At 59.3% G+C, this 13,890-nt stretch overlaps 2 protein-coding genes across 11 annotated transcripts in view; both read right to left on the reverse strand.

Annotated features, from left to right (window-relative positions):
* PNPLA6 (patatin like phospholipase domain containing 6) overlaps positions 1-5,204 on the reverse strand; it is a 23,830-nt gene extending 18,626 nt beyond the window's left edge. For 3 of the 7 annotated variants that reach the window (XM_030879498.2, XM_030879493.2, XM_030879497.2), the window contains exons 1-8: positions 4,857-4,994; positions 3,783-3,851; positions 3,359-3,446; positions 3,106-3,188; positions 2,821-2,918; positions 915-1,055; positions 667-826; positions 97-177 (exon numbers count right to left, since the gene is read on the reverse strand). In XM_030879498.2, the coding sequence (XP_030735358.1) occupies positions 97-177; positions 667-826; positions 915-1,055; positions 2,821-2,918; positions 3,106-3,188; positions 3,359-3,446; positions 3,783-3,809 (678 nt within the window). In that variant the 5' untranslated portion in view covers positions 3,810-3,851; positions 4,857-4,994. Of the gene's footprint in view, positions 1-96; positions 178-666; positions 827-914; positions 1,056-2,820; positions 2,977-3,105; positions 3,189-3,358; positions 3,633-3,782; positions 3,852-4,856; positions 4,995-5,065 lie in introns of those variants that run through there. The other 4 variants (XM_060297227.1, XM_030879496.2, XM_030879491.3 and 1 more) reach the window with 4 other exon arrangements.
* MCOLN1 (mucolipin TRP cation channel 1) lies at positions 5,140-13,369 on the reverse strand. Of its 4 annotated transcripts, XM_030879508.2 has the most exons (15): positions 13,152-13,367; positions 11,465-11,670; positions 10,756-10,923; positions 10,504-10,669; positions 9,784-9,892; positions 9,442-9,538; positions 9,119-9,218; positions 8,827-8,933; positions 8,573-8,722; positions 8,326-8,427; positions 7,776-7,898; positions 7,183-7,398; positions 5,620-5,750; positions 5,376-5,515; positions 5,140-5,276 (listed from the first exon to the last, which is right to left on the reverse strand). In XM_030879508.2, the coding sequence occupies exons 1-14, from the start codon at positions 13,180-13,182 to the stop codon at positions 5,479-5,481; spliced, it is 1,743 nt and encodes a 580-aa protein (XP_030735368.1). In that variant the 5' UTR covers positions 13,183-13,367; the 3' UTR covers positions 5,140-5,276; positions 5,376-5,478. The 4 variants fall into 4 exon arrangements, with proteins under 4 accessions (XP_030735368.1, XP_060153220.1, XP_030735370.1 ...); XM_030879510.2 differs by lacking the exons at positions 5,140-5,276; positions 5,376-5,515 and adding an exon at positions 5,869-6,288 and having other exon boundaries at positions 5,619-5,750; positions 13,152-13,368; XM_060297236.1 differs by lacking the exons at positions 5,140-5,276; positions 5,376-5,515 and adding an exon at positions 5,898-6,288 and having other exon boundaries at positions 5,623-5,750; positions 13,152-13,368.
* Positions 13,370-13,890: the final 521 nt, after the last annotated feature.

Genomic DNA, 13,890 nt, shown 5'->3' on the forward strand with positions numbered 1-13,890 from the left:
AGAGATGGGGGCCCTGGGGGTGACCCTCCCCAACCCAGCCTGGTGGGTGTGGCCTCCCACCCAGCCTCCCCCGCCCCCTCCGTACTGGTCACTCACGGTGATGACATCCAGGATGCTCAGAAGGCTGTTGACACTGTCCCCAGGAACCACTTCCTTCACCACACACTCCTTCCCATCCTGAGACACGGGGTGGGGGAGGCGGGCACTGACCAGGGCTGCCCCTGCCCTGCCAGCCCACGTCCTGCCCCCTGACCACGCCACTGGTCCTCATTCTCCCTCGGTGATCACTGACACCCGGACCCCACTGAACCTTCCGACCAGCATCACTAACCATAACCGGTGACTGTGCAGACCACCCCAGATGCTCTTGGACACCCGTTCCCAACTCCTGCCTGCACATCTCATAAGACCACCAACCCTGGGAATTCCCTGGTGGTCCAGTGGTTAGGATTCGGCGCTTTCACTGCCGTGGCCCGGGTTCAATCCCTGGTGGGGGAACTAAGATCCCACAAGCTGCGCCTCACGGCATTGCCAAAATTAAAAAAAAAAAAAAAGCCCACCAACCCTGCTACCAAAAGCACTGCCTGTCCCCGGTGACCACTGCACCACTGCTCATCCCTGCCGCCCATCTCACTGTGGTGCCCCCCGGAGGGGGAACCCACTCACAGGAGCCGGCAGACAGAGCTCCAGCAGCCCATCCTGCACCACGTAGATGCTGGCATCGGGCTGGCCTGGCCGGAAGACGTAGTCACCCTGGCTGAGCCGCTGGAAGACCATGTGCCGGCACAGCTCCAGGAAGAGCGGCTTCTCAAAGTGGCCCAGCACCCTGTTGGATAGGGACCGGGGAATGGAGAGATGCAGGAGGTCAGGTCAGCCCCAGCTCTGCAGCCCCCTGCCTGCACCTTGACACTGACCGGACGTTCTTGAGCATGTAGAGCACCTCGGAGGGCAGGTGGGAGTTGGCCAGGTCGCCCTCGGTCAGGTCAGCCTCCAGCACCGCAGGCGGGGGCTCCTTCCGCTGCAGCGTTGGCGCCTCTTTCTGGATGCGCAGGATCCTGGTGGGAGGAGGGGGGAGCGAGGGGGGGTGAGAAGCAGGGAGGGGACTCAGGAAGACCTGAGATCCCCCACAGAGTCCTACCCCGGGGACACCAGAGCAGGACTCAGCAAACTGTGGCCCACTGGCCAAATTAGGCCAGCCACCTCCTTTTGTAAATAAAGCTTTATTGGCACGAGCTATTAATACATTCATTCATTTACATATTGTCTGAGGCTACTTTAACGCTACAACAGCAGAGTTGAGTCGTTGCAGCAGTTGCAGCAGCGTTGCGCGCAGCCTGCAAAGCCCCAGATGTGGCCGAAAAAAGAGAAAAGTTGCTGACCCCTGAAATAAAACCCTGAGGTCACCCTTCACTAGTCACAGGCTCCCTAGATGAACCCTCTCATTAAGCAGACCCCTGACACAGCTTCCAAGATATGGGCAGACCCCAGAAAAGCACCTCTGTTCATCATGGGACCCCACATATTGCACGCCTCCATCATGTAGCCTCCGTCACGTAGGCAGAGCCTTGGGGTAGCTTCCATTATATCAGGAGACCCCAGATAAAACCTCTCTGATCCTTATAAAAATCCCCGAGATAATCCTTCCTCCCCAGTCTCAGACAACCCTCAGATAGCCTCTCTGATGGTCACAGAGACTCTTGAGATAGCCCTGGTTACGTGCAGAGAATCCAGATACAGCCCCTCTACTAACCGTGGACCTAGGAGAGCTCCTCCCTGGAAGTCACAGTTGCTACTGAAGACAGTCCTTCCACTACTCACAAAATGCTCAAGATAGACCCTCTAGAATGAGCTTAAACTGAGTTAAACTCCACATTACAGAGAAATCCAGAAACAGCTCCTCTTCTGATCAGGAAGATCTTGGGCTAGCCCTCGCCCAGGTCACAGAGAGCTGAGATAGCTCTCTCAAGGCCATGGCAACATCAGGGTAGCTCCTCAAGGGTGTGCAGACACTGAAACCGCTCCCAGGAGGTGGACAGACCCTCAACTAATTGTGGGAGACCTAGAGATAGCCCTTCTACTCAAGTCATAGAAAGCCATGGGATAGCACACCTGTTGACCATAGACACCCCTGGAATGGCCCCTCAGTGTGAAGAAACACTTGAGACAGACCTTCAAAATAGAGTCTCTGATGTCAGGAGACCCCAGAGGCAGCTCCCAACTTGGAAAGATCCCTGAGAGAGCCTTTCTCAGAGACCCTGAGGGACCCTTTGCTGATGACATGCCCTGACATGCCCTTCCCGTGTCTCTAGTGCCAAACGATTCTTGAGATGACTCCTAGGGAACAGAACCCCCTAACACAGCCTCCGTGTAGTTTGGGGAAAATCCAAGGGAGGTGACACAGAGAGATGCTTTCTGATGCAGAGAGATTGCTGAGATAACCCCTAGGGAACAAAAGCCAGAGATAGCCCCTCCTGCAGGTCCCAGAGAGACCTGCGATAACTCCAGTGAGACTCTGAAATAAACCCTCTCGTGTGGGGAGATCCCAGATTTGACCCCTAAGGGTATGACAAGACATCCGAGGTAGTGCCTGGGGATTAAATAACTCACGGATGCCCCTGTGGCAGGGAACATCACTGAGAGAGCCTTCGGGTGATACAGACAGCCTGTCTGGTTGGGGAGAGCTCTGAAATAGTCCCACTGACATGGCAAGATTCCTAAGACAGTCCGTGGGGTTCAAAGAAGCCCGAGATACACCCTTCGGTGTGGGATGATCACTCAAAAAGCCCTGGACAGCCCCAAGTACACCTAGCACAGCCTTACTTCTTAGCAATGTTGAGCATCTTAAGTTTCTTCTTCATGCGTGGCCGGGAAGTGGTGGAGACGGAGGTGTCCACCAGCGAAGAAGTGGATTGTGATACCTGGGAGGATCAAGGATGGGGTGGGGTGGGAGGAACGCGTCAACTGCCAGTTCAGACCCTAGGGAAGAGGGGGGCAGATCCAGAGGCCCTTGATCAAGGAGGGCGGCCGGCTTACTAAGAAGTATAATTAGGGAAAGGGCAGGATCTCTGTGTGGCCAGTGGGAGCCCCAGGGGGTCCCAGACTCACCTTCCGCATAATCTTCCGGCCATAGAAAAGCACTTTATCTCTCTTCCGGAATCGATACCGCGGGCCATCCGGGGCTGGAGTTTCTAGGGGTAAGTGCGGAGAGGGGCAATCTGACCTCTACGCACACTCCGCACGGCCAGAGATGGGGACGCTGCGTGCAGGCTCCAGCAAATCCCATCTCTACTGCCTCAGGGGCCCGGACATTTCAGCTTCCCATCCCTCAGCACCCCCAGAAGGCCCTCCGGGTCCTCACTCGGCACTCGAAGCCTCCGCACCAGCAGGAGGATGAGCACGGCCGTGACCAGCACCGCGACTCCAGCCCCGATCATCACGCCCAGCACCTGCGGGACGAACGGCACTGGCTGTGCATCGCATGCCCGCTCCGCCAAGCCTTCCCCGGGGGCCGGGACGTCCGGGACCTCATCCCACGGAGCCAAGGCCGCCCCCGAGATCGCAGTTGGCCCGGGCCTCGACTCCCCCATCTGCAAAATGGGCCAGCGCTGCTCCCTCCCCTGGGGAGCAACGCTTTCTGGAGGCTCGGCGGCCCGCAGTGCACACCGGGAAACGTAGTTCCGCCTGAACAGACGCAGACTGGTTCTCGCGAGGCCGCGATAATGCGTGCTGAGCACGTCGGGAATTGTAGTCCCCGCGGCGCCACACGAACCCCCGACCCTTACCATTCCGGTTTGCAGCGGCGCCTCCATCAGTTGTTTCAGGCTGGGCGGCAGGTCTGGTAGTTCAGACTCCTGGGAAGTAGGAAGCAGGACGAACCCGGGCAAGTCATCACTCTGGGCCCGCCCCTCCCCTGCTATAAGCCCTGCCCCCTTCGTACCCACTGCCGGGGCGGCTTCTCCGCAGGCCTGTGGGCGACTGAAGGGGCGCTGCGGAGCAGAGGGGTGGGGCAAATTGACCTCGGGGCCCGAGCTAGGGAGTAAGGTGGGTCCCCGGGTCCCCACCAGGCTCCCCTTACCTACGCACCAGGCCGACCTGATGCCCCACTTATCCAGACCCACCCTGGGGCCAAAGGGCAGCCAGCCGGGCACCCACTGTTAGCAGCCAGCGAACAAGTCCCTGAAGGGGCACGGCTCTCTCCAGCAGGTGGCCCCCTCCCCAGTCTCTGAAGGATTGCTCAATCCTGACCTACCGATCCCTAGGTCGCACCCCAGCACCCCCTGCGAAGACTGGATGCCCGCACCCCACGAAAACTGGGCCCGAGTCATGGGGCCGGGGAGATGCCTGGCTCCCGGCCCAAGCCTGGCCCCGGGGAGACAGAGACTGGGGCACGCGGGAGTGCAGCCGGGAGCTCCTTCACAAGGGGTCGTGGTGCAATGCCGAGGTCTCAGTAGCATCCTGGGACGCTCGGAGTGGGGTGGGCTCGCAAAGTGTTACTGAGTGATGCTGGAGATTTACTGTCACGTAATGGTAAAGTTATGGGGTCTCTGATGGTGCAGAGCACCACTGGGATTCCAGGAACGATGCTGGCGCCATTGCTGGGAGACGTAACCAGGGACGCTGGAATTACGGGTGGGTGGGTGGGGGCTCACTAGGAAGTTACCGAGAGATTCTGAGGACTATAGGACTATTACTGGGAAAACCGAAAGCTGGTTGGGCACGTCCCTGCAGTCGTCCGAACATGATACTGAGGAATGCTGGAATATTACTGAGACTTTTCTGGGAGGCTGAGGCTGTTTCTGGCGCCATTCGAGTATTAATGGAAATCTGGGGGAGTCACTGGGTCCTTGAGACATTACCTGTAAAATTCACGGGGGACTAGTCTCCTTCCACCCGAGGGTGCCCTGGCAACCGGTGCGAAAACACCTGCCGGAGGCTGGCGGGGTGGGGCGGATGGGAGAGTCAGAAAGTCGAGAGCTACCGGGAATCGGCGGAAGACACACCTTGGGAAAGCCGAGGGCTCGCTAACAACCCGCGAAGGGACGGGGCGAAGAAAACCCGGACTCACCCAAAGGGCCGCAGCCGTGGTCCACTCTGCGCCAACTCCGTTAGTGTTCTGCCCAGCGCCGCAGGCGCGGCCCCTTTAAGTTACTCACCTCTGGGTGCGCCACAGCCCCGCCCCCCGCCATGCTTGGAAGGTCGCGCGGAGCCAGCCACACTGAGTGTGGCGACGCTTTAAAGGGACCGGAGACCAGTTGGCGCAGGGAATACCCCTCCCGCTAGAAATGAGAGCAAGTTAATTTTCCCGTTTATTTACCACCCACTCTAACCCTCCCTGTCCCACTCCAATGTCCGACCCGACTAGCCCGGGCCCTCACAGGGCGCGACAAGGAGCCGGTCCTTAAAAAGCGAAGGTTAAAATAAATAAGCATGGGTCTCCGCAGTCCGGGGGCTAATGTCCTATGACGGTCCGGGTCCGAGTCAATTCACCAGCAACGAATGCTCCTCCGAAGCGTCCCTGGAGGAGGGTCGGTGTCAGCGGAGGCGGAAGGCATCAGCTCCCTCAGGCCCGCTTCCCTTCCCCCCAGCCAATCCCAAACCCAAGCCAACCCGGCCTCCAACCTGCCGCAGCAGCAGAGGAGGCTGCAGGCGGAGCCGCTCCCACGGCGGAATTTGCCGGAGGTGGGGCTGTCTTGGCACTGCGCGATGTAGGCCTGGAGCTCGCTCTCCTCTCCGCCCGCCCCGCCCGGATGCTGGGGAGAGATGCCCGGCGGCCCGGCATGAAAGTGGCCTCTGACTTCCGAGGCCCTTGAGATGCGCCCTCCCTTACCCCTCCTCCCCCCTTCTCCCCAGTCATCTGGATCTTCTCACCGGTCCTTGTGGACCAACCAGGCTCCCACCTCTGGGCCTCTGCACCGTGCTGTGCCCTCCACCTGCTGTTCCTCGTGGTTTGCTTCACCCGGAGACATTCCCTGACCACTGAATGTGTGCACACCCTGAATCTTGGTCAGTTGGTGCCCTCCGCTGTGGCTCCAGCGCCTCGAGCCGTGCCTGACCCAATCTGGGTGCTTGACAACCACCCACTTGTGGGGGCGGCGAGCAGGCGGGGTGCAAACATCTGCATTCCCAGCAGCAGTGAATGTTCTGGCTTTTAGCCTTGTCTTCATCTCTCCCAACCTCACAGGGCCAATATCTCCTCTCCAAGTCCTTTCTGGCTCTAGGTCTTTGCTTTGGCTGTTCCTTCTCCCTGGTGCTCTCTCTTGGGCTCCTGTCTCATCGATCCAGAACTTCCTGAGATGATGGAAAGGTGTGATATCTATGCTGTCCAAATCTGGTAGCTACTAGTCACATTGGCTTTTGGGCGCTTGCTCTGTGGATGGTGTAAGTGAGGAACTGCATTTGGAATTGTATTTCATTTTCATACTAGAGACTACTACTGGACAGCACATTCTAGAAACTTCCCTGGACTCAGCCCGATACGAGTCTAAAGCAGGGGCCTCTCTGTAACCTGCCATTCTTCCTTTACACCTCTCATCAGTTGGCTGTTATACTCCCGTTTGTGCATCATTCATCCTGCCCATCAGTCTTGGACCGACCATGTACGTTTCCTCAGGTGCCTGGCACCCAGCACCAGGCTTGGCACACGGTAGGCTGTCACACGTGTTTGCTAAAAGATCCTGTCTACCTGCCACGCCCATGTTCTGCTCTGACCCTCGCAGCCTGCAGGACAACCACCCTTCCCCAGACCCACAGGACAGAGGGGTTGGGAGCGGGGCTTCCGGAATGAGACAGTCGTAGGTTGAGCTGGGTTCCACCACGTGCTTGGTAGCTGACCTTGGGCGAGTCACTGAAATTCTATGGCTTAGCTTCCCTGTCGGTGAAAGCAGACGCAGGAACCCTACCTGGCCCGAGCCCCACACCTTGATAAAACTGAGAGTGTGGCAGCTGTGACCGGGACAGTATGGGTCCCTCCTGGGCCCCCCAATTCCGAGCCACCCTCTCCTTTGGCCTCGTAGCGTCTCCCACATTCTCTCCCTGGGTCCTCCTCTGCGCACCCCGCCGTGGCCAACCACGAGGGACTCAGAGCCCGAGTCTGGGGCCGTGCATGGACACATGCATGCACGGCCCCACGGGGAGGCAGGGGGACGGCAGGCCGGCGAGGGGGCGGGTGGGCCGGCAGCTGACCTTGATGGTGTCGTAGGCGCCGGTGATGAGCGCGATGAAGAGGCTGAGCACCATGTAGATGAACAGGCTGATGAAGGAGTACAGGTAGAGCTGGGAGAACAGCCAGACCAGGCTGCTGCGGCCCTGCTGCGCCTGCATCGCCGCGAACGTCACGAACATGTCATCCCCGTTGATGAGCGAGAAAAGGCACTCCGACACCATGGACAGCGAGCGGAACTGCCGGCGGGCAGGGGGGTCAGGGGTCAGAGGGAGTTGTGGGCACGGCTGGGGGCCGGGGTTGGGGGCTTTGTGGGGTCAGAGGGGACAGTGTACAGAGTACCAGTAGTCACGATAGAGCCACTTGGGGGGGGGGTCACTGAATAATGACAACGTCATAGAGTCAAGGCTAGGGTCACCGGGGATCAGAGGGGATGGTGGGTAGAACTGCTGCAAACTTGCTGGTAAGGAACCGGGGGTCAAGGTGGGTCATTCAGTGTCACCAAGTCAACAATAGATAGACCAGGAGTCAGGGGGCTTGGGAAGTAAGATGGGGAGCCAGGGATCCCTCATCTGTGGGTCACAAGCGCCACCCACAGGTCCCGGCCAGCCCCTACCTTCACATGGTAGGGTCCCAACACAATCCAGCCGCAGAAGCAATAGCCCAGGTAGATGACGGCCACACAGCAACAGAAGCGCATGACGCTGGGCAGGGCCACCCGCAGCGTGGCAATAAGGATCTGCGGAGCGGTGGGGGTTGGGGTCGGGGGAGGGTGGGGGTGTGTGTCAGCAATGGGGGCGGGACCACAAGCCAGGTGGGCCGTGAGCCTGCAGATGGGGTGAAGCCTGCCCAAGGGCATGATGGGGTGACCACAGAAACGGGGATGACCATCAACAAGGCAGGGTGGTGCTGAGTAGGCCCAAGGGCACCCCCTGGCTGGACTCAGCTCGGGGGAGGAGTATGAAAGAGCAGGCTCATGTGACCCCTGCCCAGGTGGAATGACAGGTGTGCCTGGTGTGGGCAGGTATGGGGAAGAGGCTCCTGGCGGGTCATCTGCAGGGGCTGGTGATGGCAATACGTGTACGAATTTATCTGGGGATGGGGGTGGCAATTAAAGGGCACGTGGCCACCCCTGGGAGGGCCCCGCCTGCATGTCGGAGGCTTACGTTGTACTTGTGGAAGAAGGTCAGGTAGCGGATGACACCGACCCAGACGAGCAGCGTCGAGGTGCCCAGGAGGATGCTGCAGACGTCATAGCTTGCCAGGTTCTAGGGGCAGAAGCAGCGTCAACCCCATCCAGCCTGGCCCTTCCCTGGGGATGGGGCCCCGGGCAGGCATCAGCAGGGGTGGGAGAGGGGTCCAGGGTCTGGAAGGAGACCCTGGGGCTCAGGGGCAGGGCGTGGCAGGACCCACCTTGGCTTCGATGCCAATCTTCATGATGGTGCCTGAGATGGTGAGCACGTCACTGGTGACCAGCAGGATGTACCAGCCGTTGACAAATTCCAGCCGCTCCCACAGGCTGATGACCTGTCCCCGCTGCCGCCACATGAACCTGACAAACTCCTGCAGGGGGAGGTGGGCGGGGTGAGGGCCGGTCCGGACGTGGGAGGCTTGCCACCTGGGCCTTGACGGTCCCAGAGCTGGGGAAGGCTGGGGGTGGCTCTCACGCTCTGCAGCAGGAAGCCTCGCAGCAGCGAGCGGGCACACAGCAGGAAGGAGAAGGCACAAGTCAGGATCACGACCACGTCAAAGAGGAGCCGGAAGCTGTTGTCTCCTGTGCGGAGGGGCCGAAGGCAGGGCCAGGAGTGAGGCGGCTTCAGGGCGGGTTTGGGTTGGTCATCAGGCTCATGGGTTTCTCTGGGTAAGTCGGGAGTTTGGTCCGTGCTGGTCTCGGGCTTGGGGAATTCCTGGGCAGGCTGGGGCCCCTGGTCAGCGCTAGTCGGGGGCTTGGGGGCTCACCGTGGCCGAAGACGCTGGGGTGCTTACACTCCTGGATGTGGGCCTGGGTCTCCAGGCTGATGGGGATACGCCCACTGTGTGCCTTATTGTCAAATGTGATCTGCAGGGGTGTGGCGGGACGGGACGGGACAGAGTAAACCTCAGCAGACCTAGGCCCCCAGAGGCGCACGACGGATGGTCTCTCCAGCCCCAGCCTCCCCCATCACCCCCACGCTGCCCTTGGCCGAGGGTCCCCAGCTCCAGGACTCAGCAGTCCCCGGCCCACCATGCCACCCCGTCCCTGGCCGGTCCCTCGCCCCACCCCCCAGGCGTCGCGGGCTCACCAGGATGCTGAAGGTGTAGCAGTCTGGGATTTCATTGTTGATCAGGCTCTGGAGGTTGATGGTCTTCAGCTGGAAGTGGATGGTGACGTTGATCAGCCTGGGGGGGGGGTGAGGCTTGGGTGAGGGTGGGGGGGCTCTGCCCATCCCTCCTGCCCCGGAGCGCCAGCACTCCTGCCCCACGCTGACTCTGCAGCTGGCAGAGGAAGTGCTCGCCTGGCCGCATCGGCATGGCCCGCCCCTGCCCCCGCCTGTGGGGAAGTGGCTGCCCCGCCCCCACCCCCACCCCTGAAGATGCCTGGAGTCCTGCCTCCCCCCTCCTCGGCCCCCTTGATGGGGCAGTACTTGTGGAATTTGAGCGTGAGGTTCTTGTAACTGGTGCTGCCATCCAAGAGGGAGAGCTCATCACTGGGGGGCACGGGGGGTCTCTCGGGAGGGTCCACCCGGATACAGTCTGAAGACAGGGAGTCAGGGAAGGGACACTGGGGACAGGGGAGGCACAGGCAGGTCTCCCCAGAGTCCCCGACAGACCCCTTCCCGGCTTTCCTTCCCCCTTCATACTTCGACATTTGTCGTTTGTTCCTGCTGTCTCCCCCTAGGGTCAGGCCTGGTCTGTCTGTCTCACTCCCTACACAGACCCTAGTGCCTGGCGCTCAGTGGGCCCCCAAATGTTTAGGGAATGAATGATAGTGAAACATAACACTCAGCTCTTTCCGCATGCCAAGCATTCTGCTAATCATCAAATTATTAACGATCGTGACCACCCCATATCGCGGATGGGCAGGACGCAAAGTGGATTTTAAAGATTTTTTTTTTTTTGATGTGGACCATTTTTAAAGTCCTTATTCAATCTGTTACAACATTGCTTCTATGTTTGTTGTTTTTTTTTTTTTTCCGGCTGCCAGGCATGTGGGATCTTAGCTCCCTCACCGGGGATTGAAACCGCACCCCCTGCATTGGAAGGCAAAGTCTTAGTCACTGGGCCGCCGGGGAAGTCCCTAAAGTGGGATTTTTTTTTTTTTTTTTTTTAAATCCCGACAGCTGAGCCCTGCCCGGCCCACTCACCAGTGATGACCATGGGGTCGATGTCAAAGGTGTCATTGGCTGGGTCCACGTGGCCCCGGTGGTAGTAGCACTGGCAGAGGGCCAGGGCCGAGCCATTGGCCCAGGGCCCGCCCCCGCCCCGCACGTAAGCATACCGACCCAGGGACACGTCGGGGAGCATCAGGTACTGTGGGCAAAGGAGGGGAGGGTCAGTGAGCCCCGCCCGTTCTCCCGGGTGGGCCCACCTGCCCACCTGCTCCTGGTTGCCCACACCCGGTCCACGGCGTGGAAGATGGCCTGGTACAGCTGCTCCTGGGTGTAGGCCGCAAACGTGTCGTCCGCCCCGTCCGAGTAGCCCAGCAGGAAGAGGTGCCGGAAGGCGATGGTGTTCTCCTCCCGGAATGTCACCACCAGCTGGTTGCTGAGCCCAAACAGGATGAGCTGGCGGGAGGGATGGGGAGGATTGGTACTACCGGCATGGGGTCTCCCACGGCGCATGAGCGGAGGCAGAGTAAAGAGAAGGCCCACCCCATGAGGGCATGACCACCCTACGTCCCCAAGGCGCAGCGCAGAGTGGCCACTCATAGAACTCGTGGCAACAACTAATGTTCATGAAATGTTTACCGGATGAATGCTCGAGAGTAAGCACAGCATCACACTGCCAGGGTCCGAGTGCCACCTTCCAAGGCTCAGCTGCTATGTGACTTTGGACAAGTCCCTTAACCTCTCTGAGCCTCAGCTGTCCTATCTATAGAAAGGGGCAAGAGCAGTGGCTAGGACCTCAGAGGGCATTTATGAAGCTTAAAGGAGCTGCTCCCGTGCAGATCCGAGAGGGCTTCCTGATGGATTAGTGCCACTGTCACTATCATGATATGGGGCTGTGGGGTCAGGACTAAGCTCTGACTCCAAGATTCTCCTTCGAGGAAAACAGCAACCACAGGTGGCATTCTGTGGGGTGGGGTGGGGGCCCTGAAGGTCTCACCTGCACTGTGACCACCAGGATCTTCACCACCTGCAGCATGAGCTTAAAGGGCTTGCGGCCCTTGGCCCGAAATTTATCACAGGGGCTCATGAAGAAATACTTGAGACGACGGCGGAGATCCTCCTCTTCTGGAGGGGTGGAAGGGGCTGGGGAAGGCGCCACCTGGGTCCCATACCCAGGTTTGGGTGTCAGGAGGCGCTCAGTCTCTGTGGGATGGGAGAGGGCAGTGGGGACCAGGCCTAGGCAGGTTCACCTGCCAATAGGGGAGGCAGGTCCCAAGCTCCAGCCAAGAAAGAACTCTGAGAGATTTAAGGAAAACCAGAAAATCCGTAACATTTTAGGGATCTATGCAGCAGTGCTGGCTCAGCGGTTTCAAGTCACTCCAAAGGGCCTGAGTTGATTCCTGCCCCTGCTCCAGGGCACTCGGCTTCCCTGAGCCTCAGCTACCTCATCTGCAAAATGGGGCAATAAAATCTCTCACCAAGAAGCTAAGGATTTGACACTTACAAAGCATTCGGTCTCTGAGTCTCAATAATTCCTCAATGAATAGAGCCTATTCTATTTTTTTGGTTTGTTTTTGGTTTTTTTTCGCTGTGCCGTGTGGCATGTGGGATCTTAGTTCCCCGACCAGGGATTGAACCGAGCCACAACAGCGAAAGCACTGAGTCCTAACCACTGGACCCCCAGGGAACTCCGAATAGAGGCTACTCTAAGGACCACTTATTCCTTTCAATCCTGACCAGTCCAAGATGAAAGTCCAAGTTTTCAGCAATGGCTCGGGTCATAGCTGGTCACAGCAGCCCTGAACTGTTCCTGACACAACCCACCATCCCCACTGGGAGAACCCCGCTTCCTTCCAGGGTCTGGCTGGCCTGCTGCCTGGCATGGCCACCAGGATGAAATGTAGGCACTGTCAGAACCTGTCTGGCAGGGAGGGCCAGCCCCTGGTCCCTTTGGAGCTCAGATGCTATCGTGGTTGTTTACAAGATAGCTGGATGGGAAGCCAGAAGAGAGGCTGCCTCCCTGGCTGGGATCACAGCTAATTCACCCCAGACTCTACCAGCCAGGACATCTTTCAGGTGTCTGCAGCTAGCTTAAGAAGGGAAGATCAACACAAAGGGCATTCCTGCATGCTGCCCTGTGAGAGGCGACTGAGCTTCCTTGTGTTTGGAGAGCTGAAATTGAGTTAGGCGCCTGCGCTTAAGGTGGCAACCCCGCCCCCAGCACTCCTGCCTAAGTTTAGAGAAGCTGAACATTTGCCTCCTGGTTTGTGGAAGAAAAGCCTGGGAATCTGACGTGCGGGTTGGAGAAGCTGGGGCCCGCTGTCGGAGTTCCAGCAAAGCTGAACAATCCGAATCTAGGCTCAGAATGCAAATCCTGGGACCCTCGCCGCCTGAGTCGGAAAAGCTGGCGATCCACCAGCTGCCTGAATTGAGGTACTCAGAGCAGAGCCTGGGTTCAGGAAGGGCGGTCGGAGTCCCGCCACTCCGAGGTCGGAGAAGCTGATGCCCACCCGCCGCCCAGGTTCTAGGAGCCGTCTGCCCATATCTACGCCAAGGGGACGCTGAGAGGTCAGCATCAGAGTTGAGGAAAGGGAAACCAGGAGCTCCGCCGCCCCAGGTTGGAGAAGCCGCCCGCCCGTCCGCCGCACGCGTCCTGGGACTTGCGGGGCCACCCGCGCCCTCACCTGAGCCGCGCGGGCCTACGGGCACCGCCATGCCGGGGAGGGGAGCGCCGAACGCCGGCGGGCGCGGCGGTGCAACCGGCGTCTAAACACCCGCTGCTGTCACTGCGGCCTCGCTCCCTCGCGGTGTAGCTTCAAACCCTCCCGCGTCAGCTGACTCGAGCCCCAGTCACGTGACCAGCGCGGCCCTGGAGGCAGGTGACGGGATCCGGTCCCTCCCCCTGCGCCACGACGACCCCTGCCCGAGCAGCACGCATGCGTGCCTCAGCTGGCGACTTGCCCTTAGGCGGCCCCAAGGTCCTAGCGCCGACGGGCGCAAATGTGCTGGGGGATGGGCTGGCTGCTGGCTCCGTCCTGGCTCCGTCATGCCCCCGTCCAGTGCTAACCTCTTGACTTCCAAGTCCAGTGTTTGACCCCTTTCCCTCCGCGGTGTCGGATGATGATCCTATCTCAAGGCTGCCCCGCTCCATCCTCCCAGAAACTCTGCGTTACTCTCAACCCCCCCTCATCCGAACTGTCCTGAAATCCTACTTCATTTCCTAATTACATCGCAAATAGGACCACTTTTCCCCACTCCTATGGCTATAAACCCATAGTCCCCCAAGATTCCCTATGGCCTGGACCACTGCAACAACCTCCCTGATCTTGGGCTCCCATTCCGGATCCCCTCCATTCCACTCGCCATCCAGCAGCCAGAAGCATCTTCAAAAAATAATTCGTATCAGTCAGAACCTGTTGGTAG

Source organism: Globicephala melas, chromosome 3 (assembly GCF_963455315.2).
Source record: "Globicephala melas chromosome 3, mGloMel1.2, whole genome shotgun sequence".
NCBI classification, from domain to species: Eukaryota; Metazoa; Chordata; class Mammalia; order Artiodactyla; family Delphinidae; genus Globicephala; species Globicephala melas.

Coding starts and splice junctions, on each gene's coding strand:
- MCOLN1 (XM_030879508.2), bottom strand. CDS start 13,182: ATGGCGGTGCCCGTAGGCCCGCGCGGCTCAG. Junction 9,893..10,503: donor CGACCCCATGGTCATCACTG/GTGAGTGGGCCG, acceptor CCCTGTCTTCAG/ACTGTATCCGGGTGGACCCT. Junction 5,516..5,619: donor CTCCTCTGCTGCTGCGGCAG/GTTGGAGGCCGG, acceptor ACCCTCCTCCAG/GGACGCTTCGGAGGAGCATT.